Here is a 20,006-nt window from a genome sequence, read left to right as displayed (position 1 = left end):
AAAAAAATCCTCAAATGCAGTCAAACGTACTGATAGGAACCAAATAAGTACCATGCAAATCTTGCAAGACAACAGATTCTCAAACAAGAAACAATGTATTCTTTGCGTGAGAAAGATAGCAAGGAGAAATGAGCAGGATAGGGATAGACCAATCTCTACCAAATACCGAATACTATAGTTCCAAAACCGAAAAACGTCTGTACATAATATAGTACATAGAGTTGAAACGGTTGCATTCTGCATCTTAAAGCAGTCTCTTTTTGTCCTGTTGCTTTTTTCCCTCCTTTTTCTTTAATTGATCCCAATCTCTTTGTTGTCCTCGATAAACCTAGAAAAGGGGCGACCGGCTCCCACCTCCATGCTGGCTTTTTCCAGGCCCATTATGGGGGGGCTGTTGCCTGTGCGCGCCCGCTCCATGCCAACAGACAGGCTCCCAAGCGAGGGGATGCCGCCCCCGCCCAGGGAGACGGGCAGCTGGGGGATGCCACCATTCTGAATGACGGAGATCTCGTTGTTCTTCATGGCCAGGCCGTTGGTGATGGCCGCCGCGTACTGGTTCCAGAAGCTGGGGTCCACGTTCATGGCCCGCGCGGCCAAGTCCTTCTGGAACATCTCGCCGAACTTCATGGCATCCCCGCCCAGCAAAGCCATAGGGTTCTCCACCGACAGGCGCCGTCCTCTCCTGGCTGGAGCGTTGTTCCACATATGGGTGCCCATGTGGACCTAAGCAAGCGGATCAGAAGAAACAAAACGAGACAAAAACGTCAGAGCTGAGTGTCAGAACCTGAGTGTCAGAAAAAAATCAAGACTTGTCAGATTGTGGGTTCAGCTGCAGCTCTCTCAAGTTTTCTTTCTTTTTACATGATGACACACTTTTTTTTTTATTTTTACTGCAGAAAAGAAAGCCATTTAATTGCATAACTGCTAGAAGTAAACTGTCACCGTATACTTCACATTTGGGACACTGTGTCAATCAATATCTTCTTCAGTTTTCAAAATAATTACATCTGAAATCTTATTACTGGTTAACATTATTCTCTTGAAATCCTTTTTTTTCCTGTGTGACATCTTTTACAAGAGCCAACCAGAAGCAGTGATAAGCATCAACTGAAATGTGTTTTACAGTAATAAATTGCAGTAAATAAGAAAAAAAAGTGCATATTGAAAATCATGATAACAATCTGCATTGTCAGCTTGGTTTTGCTATATTCTTGTGGAAGGACTGAGATCATAGAAGGGAAAACCCATGCTGTTGAATACACTTCATTGACAGAGTAAGATATAGAATCCTACAAAACCAGCAAATCATTGTTTTACCATCTTAAAAATCTTCATTTAGACTGCACAGTTTCGAACATGTAAATGTGCCACTGTACAGTTTCAAACACAAACATGTGCTCCTGCCAGTATAAATGTATTTGTATTTACTGGGGAGTTATTTCATACGAACATTTTCACGAATTAAACATTATTACAAGTAGCACTACAAGCACTGCTTGTGTAACTTTATTCTTTAATGAGCTGACTGCAAGTTATTACTGTAACATTACCAATTGATTATACTGGGCTTAAAATGAAAGCTTAAAGTTACATTCAGGGAGCAGTGACAACTGCAACTGGCTTAATTTGACAAATAAAAAAAGAAAGCAAACAACACGTAGATTTATGCCAAGTATGTCACTCAAATGCGTATATAAAGAATTTGTTGCAATCCTGCAATTTCTGTTTTGTAACTCTAATTAGTAAACCAAATGACAACTAAATTATGAATAAGAAGAAAAACAACCTGAATGAATTAGTTTGACAGTCCTGTTTTCATTTTTGTTAAATAATCATTTATGCATTAATATTAGAAATATCTCAATATTGCAATGTTTCTGAATTAGTCTAATTTTTTTTAATCTGCAAAGCAAAAACACCAAATGCATTACACAGAAGCTGAACAATTTATTACTGTACTATGAAATAATAGCATTATTTAGGGTAGCATGCTTTATAAATGCTCAGTATAAATATGGAATGATGTTCAGTATAATCTAGTTTTATCAAATCATATTAGATTTTATAAAATTATTTCTGTATACATAATAAAACATACATAAATACCCTTTATCCATATATCACTCTTAATTATTAATTCTGATTATATTATACATCATATTATACAATTGTTGATACAATGTTCCAGGAAAACAATTGAAGAGTTTGTTAAAGATAAATCAGTAATTTTACATAACTCTTCTGTATTCTTCATACAAAACTGCTTACATCAAATAGAGCTATAGAATTTTTACAGACTCTCTTGCCAGGTGATGCATATTAGAAAATATATAGAGTATTAAAAAAGACTACTTTTTTCCTTAAAAGCCTTCCTTTAACAGCAGAATAATTAGAAGATTTTTTTTATGTAATGAAGAATTTTTTTAAAATTTAGCCATCACATTTAAAGGCATCGAAATTAATTTTGCATGTGACAGGGAATAGCAAATTAAAGAGAGAATTCACTTCGATCCTCTCTGTCCAAGGGACTGAGTAATCATTCCGGAAAATTCAACTACTCATTACATTGTCTTAATTCTTAATAAATTAATGTAACCAATTACACGCAAGATGTAACTCTTTAGACGTCACTGACTCGTCACGAGAACATCTCTCACATTGTACCTTCAAGTTTCCTTTTGTGGTAAACGCTCGACCACAGATTGTGCAACCGAAAGGTTTTTCACCAGTGTGTGTGCGCTCGTGAATCTGCAGGGCGCTGGCGGAGGAGAAGTTCTTCCCGCACGAGTTGCAGTTGTGTTGCTTGGGGGTCCGGCGGGGAGGCGGCGGCGCCAGCATGGGCGTGATGCTGGGGCTCATTGTCGTCTGGGGTGCCACAGGAGCCTGGATACCAACCGGCAGATGCTGGCCCTCGCTCATATGGACCGGCTTGCTGTGCCCATTCACCTCGATTTTGATCATGCTGGGCGTGGTGGTTACAAGGCTGGGAGTGCTTTGGCTTGGACCTACAGTGGAGTCAGGTTCAAACATCTTAGGGTTTTTTGTTTTCTGCTTAAGTGTTAGTAATTGCTCTGTTAAGCACACATGATTGCAGGTCAGGCAAACATGCAGATAACTATGGCTGCAGTCATGCATTTTTAGTGCACAAGCATGAGTGGCTCAGATGCCTGGGCCTTTTTTGACTTACCGCGATCTCTGCTCAGGAACAGCATGCTGAACTGACTCTCTTCCTTAATGAAAGGTCTGCCCGGTGGGGTCGCCGTCAGGTCGAGGGCCCCTCCGTTTTCAGGCACGGGTGCAGGTGATGGGGTTTCCGATTTCTCCGACTTGACCGTGGTGGGCATCTCCTGCACCAGGTCAGGGACGTTGGCCCCCGGTGACTTGGAGCGGAGGCTCTCAGCGTGACTGGGGGCCGGGGACAGGGCCTGCATGGAGTTGGAGGACTCGGACATGGCCGGGCTCCCGGCGCTCTGGCTCTCCAAGTCACCCACCGCGGATGAGGAATCGTTCGTCAGGCGGTCGTTCTCCAAGAAGCCGTTCTCTCCCGACTTGAGCCCCCCGAAGGAGTGGCTCATGTTCGCGGTGGAGTCGATCATCTTCATTTGGTTTTCCAGAGCGGCGATGCTGGAGATGACGGATGGGGGCGAGTTCGGGGACATGCCGGAGTATGGGATCAGGGGCTTGGTGGGGTCCAGCTCCCCGTCTTTCAGTTCCGCCTCTTCCTCCATGGACTGCTCCATTTCGTCCAGCAGCTCGTCATCGTAGTTGCTCATGGTGTCCAAGCTCTTCTCGTCGAAACAGAGGTCGGCGTCCATATCCTGGAAGCCCTCTGGCAGGGGGGTGTTGGGGATCTGGCCCCCCATGTGCATGCGGATGTGCTGCTGAAGAACCACGGCGTTGGTGAACTTCTTCTGGCAGATGGGGCACGAGTGCTGAACCCGCAGAGGAGGCTTGGATCTGTGCACTCCGAAGTGTGTCTTCAGGTTGCCTTTAGTGGTGAATGCCCGGCCACATATTTTGCATTTGAAGGGCCTCTCCCCGGTGTGGATGCGATAGTGCATCTTCAGGGCACTCTGGCAGCTGAGCACGCGGTGGCAGATGACGCACTGGTTGGGGTCCGTCATTTTCTTGTCGATGTTCTCCACCAGCTGCTGCAGCTTCGAGGTCTCCGAAGTTTGCATAGAGTCTAAGAGGCCGCCGAATGGAAACTTAGCCTTGAACTGGTCAGAAATCATCGGAAGTACAGGGTTGGAGACCGAGGAGGGTGGAGTGACGGGCTCTGCAATCTGAGGGGTCGTGGTTGTAGTTGTGATGGTGGCCGACACGGCAGCTTGTGTCACCGTGGTGGAGCTCTCTCCCGGTCTGGTTGTGCAGGTCGGGGGCAGGTGAATCCCCTCTGGTTTCAAGACTGGGGGCCCCTCGCTCCCAAGGTTAGGCTGTGGGGACTCAGAGGCAGCTGGCATGCTGGTTTCAGCGGCAATGAGATTGGGAGACAAGGATGCACACTCACTTGAATCAGGAGATCGTCTGTGCGGCGACCTGCTCAAGGGAGTAAGACTTGGAGAATCGCTGTAGCTAGCCATGCTGGGCAGAGTGGGCGGAAGCTGGAGGCCCACTGAGGTGGGGACAGTGGGCAAAACAGGCTTGCTGTCCAGCCATGTGGTCACAGGCTTCTCAGGGGGCAGAGACATGCCGTAAGGGATGCCGGAGCTTGTGGGCACATTGTCGAGGTATTCTGGTACCGGGTAAGGGTTCATTTGAATGTGGGGGTACTTCTCTTTGTGCCTCTGAAAGTGGACCTTCAGGTTTCCCTTGGTGGAGAAGCGGTTGCCACAGATGTTGCATTTGAAAGGCCTCTCCCCGGTATGCGAGCGGAGGTGGATCTGCAGGGCACTGTCACTGCCAAACACCTTGGCGCAGAACCTGCACTTATGCTTGAAGAAGGGATCCTCTGAGCTGGGCTTGGTGTCAAACACGGACACGTTGGGCGGCTTCCCCTTGCGGTGCTTCATCAGAGCGGAGAGCGGGTCCAGGGCGTTGGCGGTGGCGGCAATGCTCGCCAGCGGGTTGGGGAAGATGACGCTGCTGGAGGAGCTCTGAGGTAGCAGTGGCAGGTTGGAAGATGAGCTGAGAAGGCTGCTGTGGCCCAGAGAGGGGGGGCTCGAGGAGTGCCGCGGCTGGGAGGCGCTGCTGCTGCCACTGTTCGTGTGCGTGCTCGCCAGAGTGCAGGGGGGCAGTAAGGAGGAGGAGATGGCGCCGCAGCCAGACGGGGGTAGGCTGGAGCCGGCTGAAACCGAAGTGCTGTTAGTTATCCCTGGGTTGGTCTGCCCGCACCCGGACTGCGAGACATGGGACTGGGGCCCCTCCAGGGCAGATGTCAGGGAGACGGAGGCCTGCCCGTTGACAGCAGACGGCACCCTGACTGGCAGCTGGTGGACGGGAGGCGTGATAAAGCCCTGGAGCTGGAGCTGGCTGGGGGTGGGCACAGAGGACGGGCCCTGGGGAACTCCAGAGGAAGTCAGGGCCGGCTGCATGGGCTGCCTGTTCATCATGGCCACCTGGCTGCGGATCTGCTCGATGAGCTGCAGCTGGTGGATCTGCTGCTGCTGGAGCGCCATCAGCTGGTCCAGGATCATGGGGATGGCCACAGTGGGCACCCCGCCAGCGCCTGTGCGGAAACTCTGGGAGAACTGGGCCACGGCCACCCTGGTGCTGTGCAGTGTCTCCAGAGTCACGTTAGTGTTTGGCATGTTGTAGCTCGTCAGAGAGGACGGGGCATCGATCTGAGGTAGGGGGACTTCCTGCTGGGGCGAGGCCGCAGGCTCCTCGGCCTCGGCCATTTTCTCGGGAGACTCCTCCACCTCCATGGGCTCGTCCTCCTTCTCCACGCTGCCCTTCGGCGCTAGCTCGGCGCCCTCATCGCCCTCGGTGGCCGCACGGCTGTCATCGGCGTCCTCGCTGTCAGCCGGGTCGCTGGGGCAGCTGGGTGCCGGGGAGGGCTCGGCTGGGTACTCCTGCGAGTCAGGCGTCACCTCGTCCTCGTTGACGATGAGCACCAGCGGGTTCTTGGTGCAGCTCTTCAGGTGCTCGCAGAAGTCAGACCACTTGAAGAACTCTGCACAGCACTTCTCACACACATGGGTCTCCTCGCTGCCGCTCCGGCTCTCGTTCCCACTGTCCGCATCGTCCAGTCCTTCCCCTGGAGCTGCTGGCGGGGGGTGGGGGGGAGAGGGGGGGGGGGTGGTGGTTGAGAGAAGGGATGCAAAGGACAAAAAAGAAGAAAAAAATCAAGAAAAATTCATTAGAGATTCTGCACAACAGCCCCACTAAGATTTAACCTTTTTTTTTCTTCTTTTTTAACATAACCAAAATCAATATTTTTTTTTCTCTCTGAACAAATTGCCCTACTTCACCAATTCTCAAGACCCAGTTTGTGTATTCTATCCCTCTCCTTATACCCAGCTAATAATTTTCTTTGCACAATCCATCAAATTATGAGGGCCTATCAATTGTGGATACTGCTGCTTAATGAAATTCCATAGACACTATTGATTTCCAATATTTTCATACAATTCACAGCTGCCTTGTCTGTTGGGTACAAATCAAGTCTTTGATAGACTCATTAGGATTCTCCTTTGCTATCAAGCATCCTCATTTCCACTAGAATTCGAAATGCCTTTGCCACTTCACTTAACATTACCAAACTAATATGTAACCTCTGTGTTTAAAGCAGTAGGTAGATGTAACCTCAGCAGCTACATAGTGCAAGATCTCATTCACTCAAAAAGCACAGTATTTTAAAAATATACTTAATTCATTATTTATGGTTTTTTTGTTATGTTTTCTTTTATTTGTCACCTCATGGAAAATTCAGCAGATATTTACCAATCACACACATATCGTAAGGCATGATTACGGTAAGAATTTAAATGAAGGAAATTTGCTCCTACATGTGTTCATTTTTTTTTTTTTGGGGGGGGGGGGGTAAATCAGAAACATTCACTTTTTATAAGAAGAAACATTCAGTTTGAGTTATTTGGTACCTACTTTATTTTTTTTCCCTTTTCCTTCAAAAAAAGGACTCAACAAATTACATGCTAGTGCCATGGCAGAAAAGCCACTAATTAGTTGCATATGTTTAATCACTGTTGTAAGAAGCCACTTCCTCTTGCTTGTGTTGCCATCATCCGCCAAGTAACAAGCATGTTCAATGAACACGGCCCTAATTCACACCTGATCAAATATGTCACTGCGCAGGATCGGGAAACCAGTGGCAGCGACATTCGCTTTCCCTGGGTTCCTATGGATCTGCGGCAGATGGTAGGACGTGTGTTAATTACTCTCCGGTGCGTGCCTGCTACATACATGGCGAACTGCGTCGCGCGCTTTACCTCAGACACTGGCTGACTCATTGGACACCAGCTTAATGAGCGCAATGAGGAAATGCGGGGCTTTTTGTTCATGCGGGCGGAGGTGCACGCTCCGTACCGCCGCTGCTGTGTCAGGGAACAAGACAGCAATGCATAATCTGACAGAGTGACATGTGGAAGCTGACAACCAAGGGCAACTTGGTGTGTTAAAGGCTGTCAACTGTCACTGCGACATGAAGGCACTCATCACTTATATCCTTACAGTGATGCTTTTTAATGACACTGCATGTGCTTTTTTAATTTTTTTTTAAAATGGTTGTGTTTTATTCTATGATATGAATCCTTTATCATTTGCCATGGTCATGTCATCAGTAACAATGGTGTGGTAAAACATATAGAAAAAACACTGAAAAAATACATAGGTCACACTATGCTTTCTATTAATTAATTAAAAATCTTTATTTTATTTTCATTTTTAACTTATGGTATATAGTAATAATAATGTTCCATTAGGTTATCAAATTACAAATTCAATGCCACATCTAAAAATAATTATCCTCTTTGTAAATACTCATGTGTTGTCTTGTTCCAGAAATGTATTGAAATTAAATTGAGAATAAAAAGCCTTCAACACACACACACACACGCACAGAGAGAATCCATCTTTAAATGTTCTTTTTTCCCCATTAGTCGGAACGTTTCTAAATGTCACCCCCTGACAAACTCAAGAATGCACTGTGGTGCTGTCTTTGTAACTCCCCTGCATTAAAGGCTGGTACACACTGTTGAAAAGATGGTGCAGCATGTTCCTCCTCAACTATTGTCATTTCAAACAGCAAGCCGGAAGACACATTTCACTGCCACTGCTGTGGCTTGGTCTCTTTAAATGATTAATTAGTGAAGGAATTTATCATCCCTGTTCTAATTTCTTGCCAAAGGGGCAAGCCTACCATTCGGGTCGGGTTTCTTTAATATAATTAATAATCAACAAAAAAAGCCTTTAGAGGAACTATGAGCTCTCCCCCCATTGCCCAGGGCGTGACTGACGCCATTGTCAGAAATAAGTTTATTTTACTGTGTGGTGCGACTCACGGCGATAACCTCGAAACAGAAATATTATATTGCATTTGAAATGATTACCAAAAAAAAAAAAAAAAAGTTCAGTAATTATTGCTGCTTTAGACGAGCGCTGCATTTCCCTGTGTTGCATTAGCGTCCATTATGACAGAAAGTAGCCAGGCATCAGACAGCGGGCAGCCCACAGCGCTTGATTCTGTAGATTTTCATAGTAGGCAATATAACACAACACAACAGAAAAACACGTGCACATAAACACAAATCTCCTTAAACGATCAACTGACAGAGGAGCTCATTTACATAATTGAGGGTCGAAAGGTCAGGGTAAATTAGTAGGAATTGTTAAGGGTAGATTAGTTATTAGCATAGGCATTATTGTCAAGTTTCTTTTTTTTTTTACATTTAATTTACCTAATGTATAAATGCATTTGTCATAACAAGGAAAGCATGGTGTAAATATTGCCTTTCTGACAAGGCAGCCAGCCATCAGTCTTTTTATCACACACAAAAATATTTAGATGTTGTGTTAACTTATTTAGATTTTGTGTTGCTCAGATTAGATGGAATCAGCACAGTTTAATCTGGGTACGTGAAAACAATCTGTATGAAATTCTGACACAAATGAATTTCAGATATTTTTGGATAATCTCCAATTTGCACTTATGAAACTGATTGCAGTTATTAAACAAAATGTTTTTGAAAACAAAACAGCTGATTTGGAAAAATGCTAAAATTCTGATTTGCTAAATATGCATATGAATATTGGGATATTCTGAACAGCATGCATCAAACACACATCACTGATTTTTATCTTGACTACCCTATGGTAATGCTACTGTACTGGCAAGAGCATGCAGCTTTCTAAACAGAACATAATTTCATTAACTGATGAACAGAACAATAAGAAATACTGAAGCTGATAATTATTTTATTGTGTTTGAAAATAAACCCTTGCACATATGTATATTATGTTTTAAGTCAGTTACCTTTTGACATGCTTTCATGTGAGATTACATTTCTTTCAATGTGAAATTATATTTCCACTGCAACCTTTGTTAAAAAAGAGTAACTAGGGCAATGAATTAATCTCTAAAATTGCTTTTTTGTTCCAATAATTGATCAGATCTGCAGATTAACAGAAAATGTGTATTTCTGAATGTAACTGTGGAACCCTTACTGAGATGTAATTTGATACTATATGTGATTGAATTGTTCTTTGACCAATGGCAATAATCACACAGTGAATTAATAAACTGCATTAATGTTGAGAGCACCAAGATAACATATTCAGCTAAAATAATGTATAGTTTTTTCTGTCACAACTATTTTATAACTGATACATCACAGCATAGCAGCACTTCAATAACCCTTTAAAATTTCTTCTGTAATGTTACTTAAATAGTTTTATGTGAAAAAATGTTTATATTGCATTTGTCAGTATGTAGTAGAAAATTGGTACAATTAAATACAGAACTCTGGAAGTTTGAGCAGAATGGTGTCAGACACTGAATCTATAGAGTAAGCACATAGGACCTAGTAGATACAGAAGTGTAAGATGGCAATTATTACAATAAAACAAATGAGATATTTTACTTTATCAGGAGGTTATCAGGGTTGTGAAGTACAAAAGGGTTAAACAGGTCACCAAGGACAATTTCACAATGGGATTTGCAAGGCCTGTGGGAGCATTCTTAGCTATTTTTTTCCTTTTCAAAATGTCCCCATGCGCTCTTCATGCAGTCCCGTATCAGAAAAAATATTAACAAGCTTACAGACCACAGCATAAGACAATGTTCTGATTAATATAAACATTAAACAAATTAAATAAATATATTAATGCACAGTGTGCTATTCATCCCCTGTTTTAATATATATTCATATAGGATTTATCAGCTTTGTCCAGATCATGCTTTCCCTAAATTTCAAGGAGGAGTGCTTTTAATTTTCTTTGGTGTGGTGTTTGTGTGTTTGTGTGTGTGTGTGTGTGTGTGTGTGTGTGTGTGTATGTATGTGTGTGTGTGTGTGTATGTCTGTGTGTGACAACTGTATTGATTCACGTGTAGCACAAGGAAAGGGGCATAAAAAAGCCAATTCGCTTTTCATTCCTTTAAAAGTCTTCTCCACTCAAATGCAAATATGAAGCTCAAGACAATCAATAGAAGAATGGTAGACTTTGAATCATTGTATCCGCTATCTTCCTGAGCAATCTTTGGCATGCTAATTGAAACCACTAATCTGACATATTATATCAGATAAAGTATTCATGCTTTCTACTGATTAACTAAAAGCCACAGAGTAATCTATTGAGCAATGTATTGAGCAATTACAAACTCACCATTCTTAACCATTTCCAGATTAATTTACAAAGCACACACACAAGTGCACACATACACATGCACAAGCACTATTCTCAGATTGCAGACGGCATGACTATTTTCACTTTAACTTTTTTTTTTTTTCCCTTTCCGATGTTGAAAACTACAATCAGCTCTATTGCCTGAGACAGTCTATCTCTTGGTACCACTTTAGGGCCTGCTGGTTTAAATACGCTAACTTTTTACAAGATATGTCTTTTTTCCCTCTTTCTGGTCAAACTGTTTTGTAAAAGTAAGCAAAGGGAATGCAATAAATGTCTGTTGCTCTGCAGGTCCGGGGCCCTCGCTGACATAAATCTAACCCATTTAAATGCCCTCGCTTTGTCCTGCAAAGGCACGCTCTTATGACATCACATGTTCGCGTATTTCCAAGGTTACGCGGCGCAGGATGATGGGGCCCGCAGTTTCTCGCAAGTGCGGTACATTAGGAGAGATGATTGCTCTACACCCCCCCCACCTCCCCTTTAAAACGCATTCCTTTAAAGTATTTAAGAAAGCTTGGAATCTTTAAAAGAAAGATGAATCACTGCAGGTCTGACCCAAGCTGTGAGACAGAAGGCGGCAAATAAGGAAGCCTGCTGAGCAGAACAATGTTGAGAAATTCCTGCATGAATGACACTTTTTTTCCACTGCTACACACCCCCAGCGTGCCCCCCCCACCCCACCCCCACCCCCCCAAACACACACACACCCTCTCTCACTCCCTGTGTTTTGTGAACACGGCCCCGGTTAAGAGGGGAGGGAGAAGGAGGGTGCTCGCGAACGTGCCGGCAACCTCCCTTGTCGCCCAGCCGGTCTCTTGCGGCGGACAGCAACGGGCCTCCGGACCCCCCCTCCCCCCTCCTCGTCCTGCGGCCTGCCCCCTACACCTGTGACGAGCGTCACCGCGAGCTCTCCCCGTTTCAGCGGCACGATCCTCTTACTGGCGGGTACAGTATGACTCCGCTTCCTAACAGTGGTGTCTTTGTCGCTTCGTGCAGATGTGGAGCAGCCCAAACATTAACGATTTGTTTGCGCACGCTTTGCGATACAGTACTCGATAATGCCACTTTTGTGCCCAGATGCTGCCTTGCATCACGTCAACTGGCCCTCTTAATTGGGCATCATATTTATGTGCGTCTCAAGCACACGACTGTAATTAAAAGACAGCCATCTTTGCGCGCAAGAGGGGAAAAAAAGGAGCCAGCTCCTTTTCCGAAACATCTTTGGCACATCTCAGTGGGTGGTCCCAAGGTCTGCACCAAATGGCGAGGCTGGATTTAAAACAAAAGCCAAACAAAGCTGCAAAAAAGGAAAGAGGAACTGCCATGTTGTCACTGCTCTCCGTAGAAGTTTCTGGGAGTTTTTTGTTTTTTTTCACTCAGTTTTACACAGGCAAATTCTCTCACAGATAACACACACACACTCACATACACACACGCTAACTATTAACTGTGCAGATATAGTTATCACGCTGCACAGCAATGTTTTGAAATTAGAACACTCGAACACCAAAACAGTTAAACAAGTGACCGTGCCACTGTCAGTTTTCCAGTAAATGTATGGCAGCATACATCCAGACACTGAATCTGGTGTATCATCTTGTTGTTTAAATTTCTGAACAAACGAATGAACTGAAGCAACAACAAAGCCCTACGTATGTGTGTTTGTGTGTGTGTGTTTGTGGGTAAGTGCATGCGTATGTGTAAGCGCATGTATAAATATGTTCATTCCCTGACAAATGACGAAAACAAATAGCGATGGGGGTGGAAAAAGTATCCCGAGCAGAGAGTGCTCTCAGAGGACCAGGCCCCTGGGGATGTCTCGAAATGACTGGGTACAGAGGAAGTGTCTGGATGAAAGTCTGTCTCTCAATGTTAACACTTTCTAGAACGTGGGCGAGTTTTCGCTGCCAAGGTCAACAGCACAGATGTAGTAATTGCATTATGAGCTTGACATCTAGCGGCTACCCCTGGCAGGGCAAGACAGGCAAAGGTTAAGTCAGCAGGCTCTATCAAAGCACTCCTAACGACCCCCCCCCCCCAACCCCTCCACCCCCTCCACCCCCCTCAGCCAAGGGAGACCTACAGAAGCTTGTTGGCACTCCACGCGATCCCACCTTCTGAGGAACGCCTAACAAAAGGGCCCCTAATGTGCTACATTTGACAACAACGCGGGCCCGATACAAAGGCGACGCGCAAAAAGGTCAAATCGACTCCAGGGCTTAAGTAATGAATAAATCCCAATTAAACAGCGGTCAGGAAGCGGAAATGACAGCCGTGCGATTGTGCCAGAGTCCTTATCGACAACACAGAAACAACGACAGGGGCTTCATGCTAAAAATTATTTGAACAGAATTGCACCCCGTAGGCAAGATCTGTTTATTTTTTTTTTCCTGGAGGACCGATGCCAGGCTACTTGGCCATGGTGTCGCCGGGTAACACGGGTAGCAGGTTTTAGCTGAGCGTGCAAGGCACTGAGCATTGGGCAGGCGTTTCGGCCCGCTTGTGTGCTGAATGGATTTGTGCAAAAATCGATATTGGCGGACCAAATTGTCCGAGCTACTTCAGCACCCCAAAACAACAGTTAGACTGGCCATTCTGAGAAATATTAGCAGACAGGAATTGATCCTAATTAAACAGACCCTATTGATTGGCATATTTAAGCGGCACCCAGCAATATTTAATAATCTATTGAACTTTGCACACATCTCTTTTACTGAGTTTTATACGTTGGGGTATGCACTGACATGAGAGGTGTTTGTTCTCTTCATCTTGAGTTTCAGACCAAGGTGAGACATGAACTTTAAATGCAGTACATGATCGGCCCAGGCATCTTCACGCAGCACGTATCTGTGGCTGATTGAGTCGACGTGTCTACATTTTGACGGGACATTCAAAAGGAAAGATAATACTGCCTTTTTCATCATTGAAAATGAGAGGTGTAAAACAGGTTCCGAAGGAACTAAACTTGATTGCCCTCTAGAACGATTTTCAACGCAGTAGTTTCACGAGCAGGTTAAGTGACCTTTTGTCGAACAGATCAAACAATGCCTCTTTCCTCCGACTGTCCTCCACTGTTTTTTTTTTTTTTGTTGTTTTTTTTTTTACTCTTAATTCCTTAAGGTCACCTCGTCCATTAAAGTTAAGTTTGAGCTTGTATCACTTATATGCCTTTTCATCCAAAGAGAAAGGATGTTTTCTGATCTCTCCACAGTTACCTTCCCTGTAGAATAACACCAAAAAATACCTTCCATTCTGACAATTAATAACAGTATCATTTGAGCCTTAAATATGCCTGCTGTGGAGGGGTCACCTTTATTATTTGGCTCCATCCTGTTATCACTCTTGCATATAAATACACAGAGGTCATCTACAGATACACTAATCCCTCCCTAGCTCTCCGCTGTATGTGGTTCATGGGTTCACACAGCCTGTCCTGCTGAAGGAAGCCATTTTGCCAGAGGTCCTGATCCTTACATTCTGAGATCAAAAGATCCATCCACAAAACCCAGTTTTAAAAAATGTTCAAAATAATTGAAATAATAATATTCTCCAAATGCAAGCAGAGTGATTATAGTCTGGGTTTAGTGTTTCACACCACTGGTGTTATTCGGCTTCTATTTACAAATAACATCTGTTACTAAAAAGGCAGTAAGACTTGTTAATCAAATAGCAAAGCAATATTTTTTATGATATGTATGCGTCAGATTACTTTTCTCACTGTTACATTTTTTAGAGTGCTATTAGAAGCATCATGTGGGCTTCTTTGATTCAGGTGAGTAGTAAAAACTATATTTATGCAAATAAAGAAACAACGTATCTACAAAGAAATATAAAATTATATTTTAAATGATCCATGTGTACACAGATGTACAATACTTGACTTCAGAGAGATGTGAATTGCAGTGATTTGTCCAGGGTACCAAGTGGCTTTTAAGATCATCAGTAAAAATGCTGACTTCAAAGATATCCTCTTTCCAAGACATACGAAAAAGGATGGTGTTGAGCATGTCAGAACAGCATCATAGAGGAATGGCAAGTAAATAAAGTCCGAAAATGAACTGCCATAACACTAGGTTGTCCATGTGAAAGGCAAATTTGTGTTAGCACAAAGCATTAATTACCCTCACAGAACATAGATGACAGTGTCTTGCAATCTGACCTTCTGTATTCGACAGATTGGACTGACATCACAGTGAATGGCATATTTTACTGTATGCTAACATCAAATGCACACTCAGTACATGTATACCTGTATTACTTTACATTGTATTAAATGACAGTGAAGCAGAAATTTAAAATAATACATCACCACTGGAAATATTTATCAGGGGATAGGGAATCTAAATTATTACTGGATGAAATGGACACTAACACTGTCAGTTTATGTGGAAAATAAAATCTACTTTTCAAGGAATTTCTTCATTCCTGCCAACATTTTTTATCAAGATACCAGCTTTCTTCCACAGTTCTTCACCCACACCATATGCGAAGAAATTTTTAAAGGTTATGCCCTTTCAGATTATGGTACTACGGTCTGTACAGATGAATCCATATGAACTAATCATTTATATGCTTTTACAAATGCACTGTCAAAATATTTTCAAAACAAAGTGAAATAATTCAATAAGAAAAAATTGATGAAATTTTTAACATCACAAATGATGAGTCTGAACGAAGTTCTTAACTGCCACTACTCTGAATGTCAAAATGTTTTTTCCTCTCTGGTTTTTATTGGTGGTTGGAAGGAGTTAGGATTGAATCTGTTGTAGTAACTTCCATTACTATTAGGTTTTCATTCTGAATTCTCCGTGTAGATGCCGTGTAGTTTTCGCACAGAGGGACTCTTTCAAACGGCTGAAATACACCCTTTCAAACTGATCGCTGCCATTGAGAGCGATAGGAAACAAGCCAAGTGTGCGAGATTCTATGTGATGAAGTAAACAAAATACATTACCATAACAAAACGATAGTTTGCCCTTAATCTACCACAGCATATGCAAGCCTTTCTTTTTAACCCCGACAACAATTGGAATCAAATGTGAAAAAAGATGCAAACGATAAGATAAAACTCGATGTTGTCTTTCTTTTCCTTCCTACCAGTGTGAGTTCTCTTCCACTTCACACTGTGAATATTTTTACACATACACACATATTTTTCCCACCAAAAACAAATATTACCATTTATTGTTACATTTGGAATTTTAAAACTGTCTGATTTACGCAAAAATAACAGCTGTAATATACAGAATGCTGTTCTAAATAACTTATTATCACAAGACCGATATAGCATATAGGCTAGGGACAATTTAAAGATGATCCACTGTGTTGCCATTTTAAATACTCACTTTTACTACAGATCATTTACACATGTGTAGATAATCTGATCATCTACTGTGGTCATTATTTTTATGTTGAATGTAGTCTCCCTAATATAAAAAGCGATTACTCAGAGAAAAATAGCCATCATGTGAAATCTAAGTGAGGAATAATGTGTACATTCTGTTGTGTGGTTTTTGTGAAATTATTAAATCTTCATAGTTTAAAAATGATGACTATGAACGTTACAAAAAATAATAATGTTCCCGGCGTATATCAGTGTTTTTTCTCAAAATGTGTAAAAAGTGGACTCGTGGATTTCTAGACAGATTTATGCTTACACATTATCTTCTTCAGCTTCATGAATGCAATTGCACTTTCATCATTTGAGGTAAATAACGTAAATGTTTCTTTCTACTTGACCTTTCATGCGTTTATGTATGTCTACTTCAACCTGAAGTCCACGCCTGTACTTTTACCGCATTGTGATGCAATGTAAGCAATATACCCCACACTAAAATGTGCAATGTGTTCCATGAAATATAAACAGAAAATTGTAAAGCTAACGGTTAAGGTTTAGGTCTCAGCTCCGTCCTCTGTTCCCCTCGTTAAAGCCGGCTCTAAGCCTCCGCCGCCCTGGCCATTACGAGCATCAGAACTTGAGCTAGTCCACAGACACAGCCTCTCTACTAGACTTTGAAAAACGGGGACTATTTCAAGTTCTAAACTTGAAAGGATTATCAGTCTCAATACGTAAATAATGAATAACAATTCATCAATTGTAGATTTATGAAGAACAAACTCCGTCTTATTAATCAGAGTAAAGGGTAACACCGAAAAGGCACAACACTATCTATCTATACGATATAAAGTACGCGTGTCTTTCGTTTCTGCTAAAGGACCCAAACAGAAGCGTTAGTTAGTTAGAAAGAGTAAATGTATGTATTTGTTTTTACTTTTTTTCTCGTACCAGTTCCTATCAAAGCTAACCAAATTAGATCGCCCCTGTGCTTGAAGCCCGTGTCTTATCAGTAGAATTACAACGAATGTCAAAAGCTACATTTGTATGGCGAGCTTGATGTATCCTTAAAAGTTAGCTCCACATTTTGAAAATTTATGCAACTTGTGCCGAATTAAAAAAAGAGTAATGTATAACCCTCGTTCTGACCCAACAACAGCACCCAAAAAGACTTACCATTTTCCGAAACTACCCCTGTTAGTGTTGGTTCCTCGTCCGATTTGAGATGCTGCGGCTTTGCTTGCTTGCGGCGGGACATGCTGCTGGTACGCTGAGACTTGTTCCTGCTTTTTGCAGATACATCAGCAGCGAGCGAATAAAAAAAATGTTCACAAATAGTCGAGTTGCAAAATTACGGAAATTAGCTGGTGTTGCTGTTGTGTGGATTGCGCATGTCGGTATATAATTATGATAGTGAATAATGCATTGCGATTAATGGTGCTGTGTGAGGGGGATTGGCTGAGGTCCAGCGGACACGCACTGGATATGGAAATGAGGGACGGACTCAGCAATTAGCTGTTTCGCTCTCAAAACTATCTGTCTCCGTGCTCGCTGTCCACCTCCTCCTACAACACAGAATATACCGTCTATTACGCCCTACACTTAGGGGCTCTTCACATGCGGAAGGTCAGATTCTTTTCCTTTTTTCGCCGAGTTTGCCTCATAAGTTCTAGAGATTCATCGCTGGCTTATTTTGCTCTTTTCTGTCCCACACCTCAGCCATCGTTGCTGTATGTTCCACCGGCTTTTAATGCTGTATTGATGAAAAAGGACAAACTATAAAGACTTCATCAAGCGCGCTCATATTTTCCATTCATTCTGTCTTTCTCTGGTTGCTTTTGACGACTGTCCCACCAACGTCCTCTCGCTCTCTCAGTTTCGAGGGCTTTGAACGTCCCACTTGCCTTATTTCAACTTAATTGCGTATTGTCTCTGTACTTTTAGTCTCTTTCTAACATTTCACGTGCATCTGCGTTGTCCTTTAAATCACAAAGTCCTGGCTCATGGATTTAATTCCTGTTGACCAACGGTAGGTAAAGTCAACGTTTTTGAACGCAAATGTTATTTTGTATTATCTGTATTTTTGAAGACGCAGAAAGCGTAGTAAAGCGTTAAAGAGTTCAGTTGTTATATTGCCAGCTTTAGGCTGAGATACAAAGTCCCGAAGTCCGTCAGCAGAACAAGAAAGTCCTTGATTTTTTTACGAAAGTTAGTTTTACAGAAACGGAGCACTGGTCTCGCTGTTTATACGTTGAGCCAATGACGGCAAACGCCTCGGAATCTTCCCTTTACAAGAAAAGAAAGAAAAAGAAAAATGCACACCCCGGACGGTGTGGGTCAAGTCCTCTCTCCCTCCTTTCAACACCTCACACACTCCCGGTTGCGCGGTCACCTCGAGTCGCTGTCCAAATTCTCTTCTCCTGTTCGGATTAAGGCGTCATTTACGTTATAATGTATGATCTTTCCTTTTTCTGCTCCAACTCTTCAGATTCCATGTACAGATGAGACGGTCATAAAAGTTTGACGAGTGCGTGTAATGGATCTTTACGAGATGACCGCTCAGTAAAGGAGAGGTTTGATGTTACTGTTGTTGCTCGTGCCTATATCTCCGCGTGTGCAGACTGTTGTTATGTGTGAGAGCGAGTTAAGCTTGAGGGTTTAGTTTGACCCATTGCGCTGTGCGACCGCTAGGATGTACCACACAGTTACTGTTTAAACCGTTCCACTGACTCCACTTCCTAGCACATTTTATATCATAGGCCAGCTATTGATATATATATATATATATATATATATATATATATATATATGTGTGTGTGTGTGTGTGTGTGTGTATAGTTAATCAAATTAACCTAATATTAATAGAGGCACCCCAGTTTTAATGTTATTCATGTGTTACGCAGATTATTACTACTTATTTGACCAAATAAATGTGCGATTGGAGCTGATGATGCGATTGCACATGTTATTAATATGAATGTGAACAATGACGTTAGTGGTTATACATGTATGTCATCATAATTGTTTAGTCTTCATTTCTGAAAATTAGTGTGACGAGAAAAAAAATGGAAGAAAAAAGAACGCACTCATAGGCTGGGCATGCATGCTTTCTATATGCTTCATGTGTTGAATTTAGAAACAGTTAAAAGAAGGTCATTTGTCTCATAAAACGGTAAGGAAAAATAGTAACATTATATATTTCAAATAATATACCAATCGAATTATATAATATCTTGCAAGATTTGCTCAAATGTATGCAATTATTGCATTTTTGTTTGGGAGAAATGGGGAAAGAGGAAGGGGAACTAATGCAGAATATCATTGTTCTTCAACTAATCCGATTTAAGACTGATAGTCAGACGTAATTGCTCCTTACGTCCTGTCTGCGTGTATGCTTTACACGGAAAGATTTGGCGAACAAACGTGTATACTTTCCATTAATATCGCAAAAGTTTGACAGTGCCGACCTCTATACATATGCGAGGTAACGGGATGTGTGCTAACAGGGGCCAAGTACATTTGGAGGAGGGAGGGGTTACACGGCTTAGTGCATTTATTCAGTGATCTTTTTTCCACACGTTTTACCTCTTTCTTATTACACAAGATTCTCTGAAACTCAAGACTGTCTGAATAACCTTACTTATGACAAAAGTTGCACAGATTGTGCAGTCCGTTTCAATCCTTCTACCCCCGCTTTATCCTTCTCTCTCTCACACTTTCTGATTTTCCCTTACGAATAACAACAAAAAATCCGAACAGCAAAAGAGCAGTGCTTTTGTCAATATTTCCAAGGATGGACATACTATATACGACGCAGTTTTAAGTGATTAATATGGAAAAACAATCAATTTTGAAAATAAGGCAT

General features: G+C 42.5%; 1 protein-coding gene across 2 annotated transcripts; it reads right to left on the bottom strand.

Annotated features, from left to right (window-relative positions):
* Nucleotides 1–268: 268 nt before the first annotated feature.
* Nucleotides 269–18,748, bottom strand: LOC118785121 (sal-like protein 3). 2 transcript variants are annotated; one of them, XM_036539658.1, is made up of 4 exons: nucleotides 17,318–18,748; nucleotides 3,188–6,208; nucleotides 2,665–3,005; nucleotides 269–723 (listed from the first exon to the last, which is right to left on the bottom strand). In XM_036539658.1, the coding sequence occupies exons 1-4, from the start codon at nucleotides 17,397–17,399 to the stop codon at nucleotides 292–294; spliced, it is 3,876 nt and encodes a 1,291-aa protein (XP_036395551.1). In that variant the 5' UTR covers nucleotides 17,400–18,748; the 3' UTR covers nucleotides 269–291. The 2 variants fall into 2 exon arrangements, with proteins under 2 accessions (XP_036395551.1, XP_036395553.1); XM_036539660.1 differs by having other exon boundaries at nucleotides 3,188–6,205.
* Between the last annotated feature and the right edge of the window lie 1,258 nt (nucleotides 18,749–20,006).

This window comes from Megalops cyprinoides, chromosome 10, assembly GCF_013368585.1.
Source record: "Megalops cyprinoides isolate fMegCyp1 chromosome 10, fMegCyp1.pri, whole genome shotgun sequence".
Classification (NCBI taxonomy): Eukaryota; Metazoa; Chordata; class Actinopteri; order Elopiformes; family Megalopidae; genus Megalops; species Megalops cyprinoides.
The sequence above is the reverse complement of the archived record's forward strand: the minus strand, read 5'-3'. Positions and strand labels throughout refer to the sequence as shown.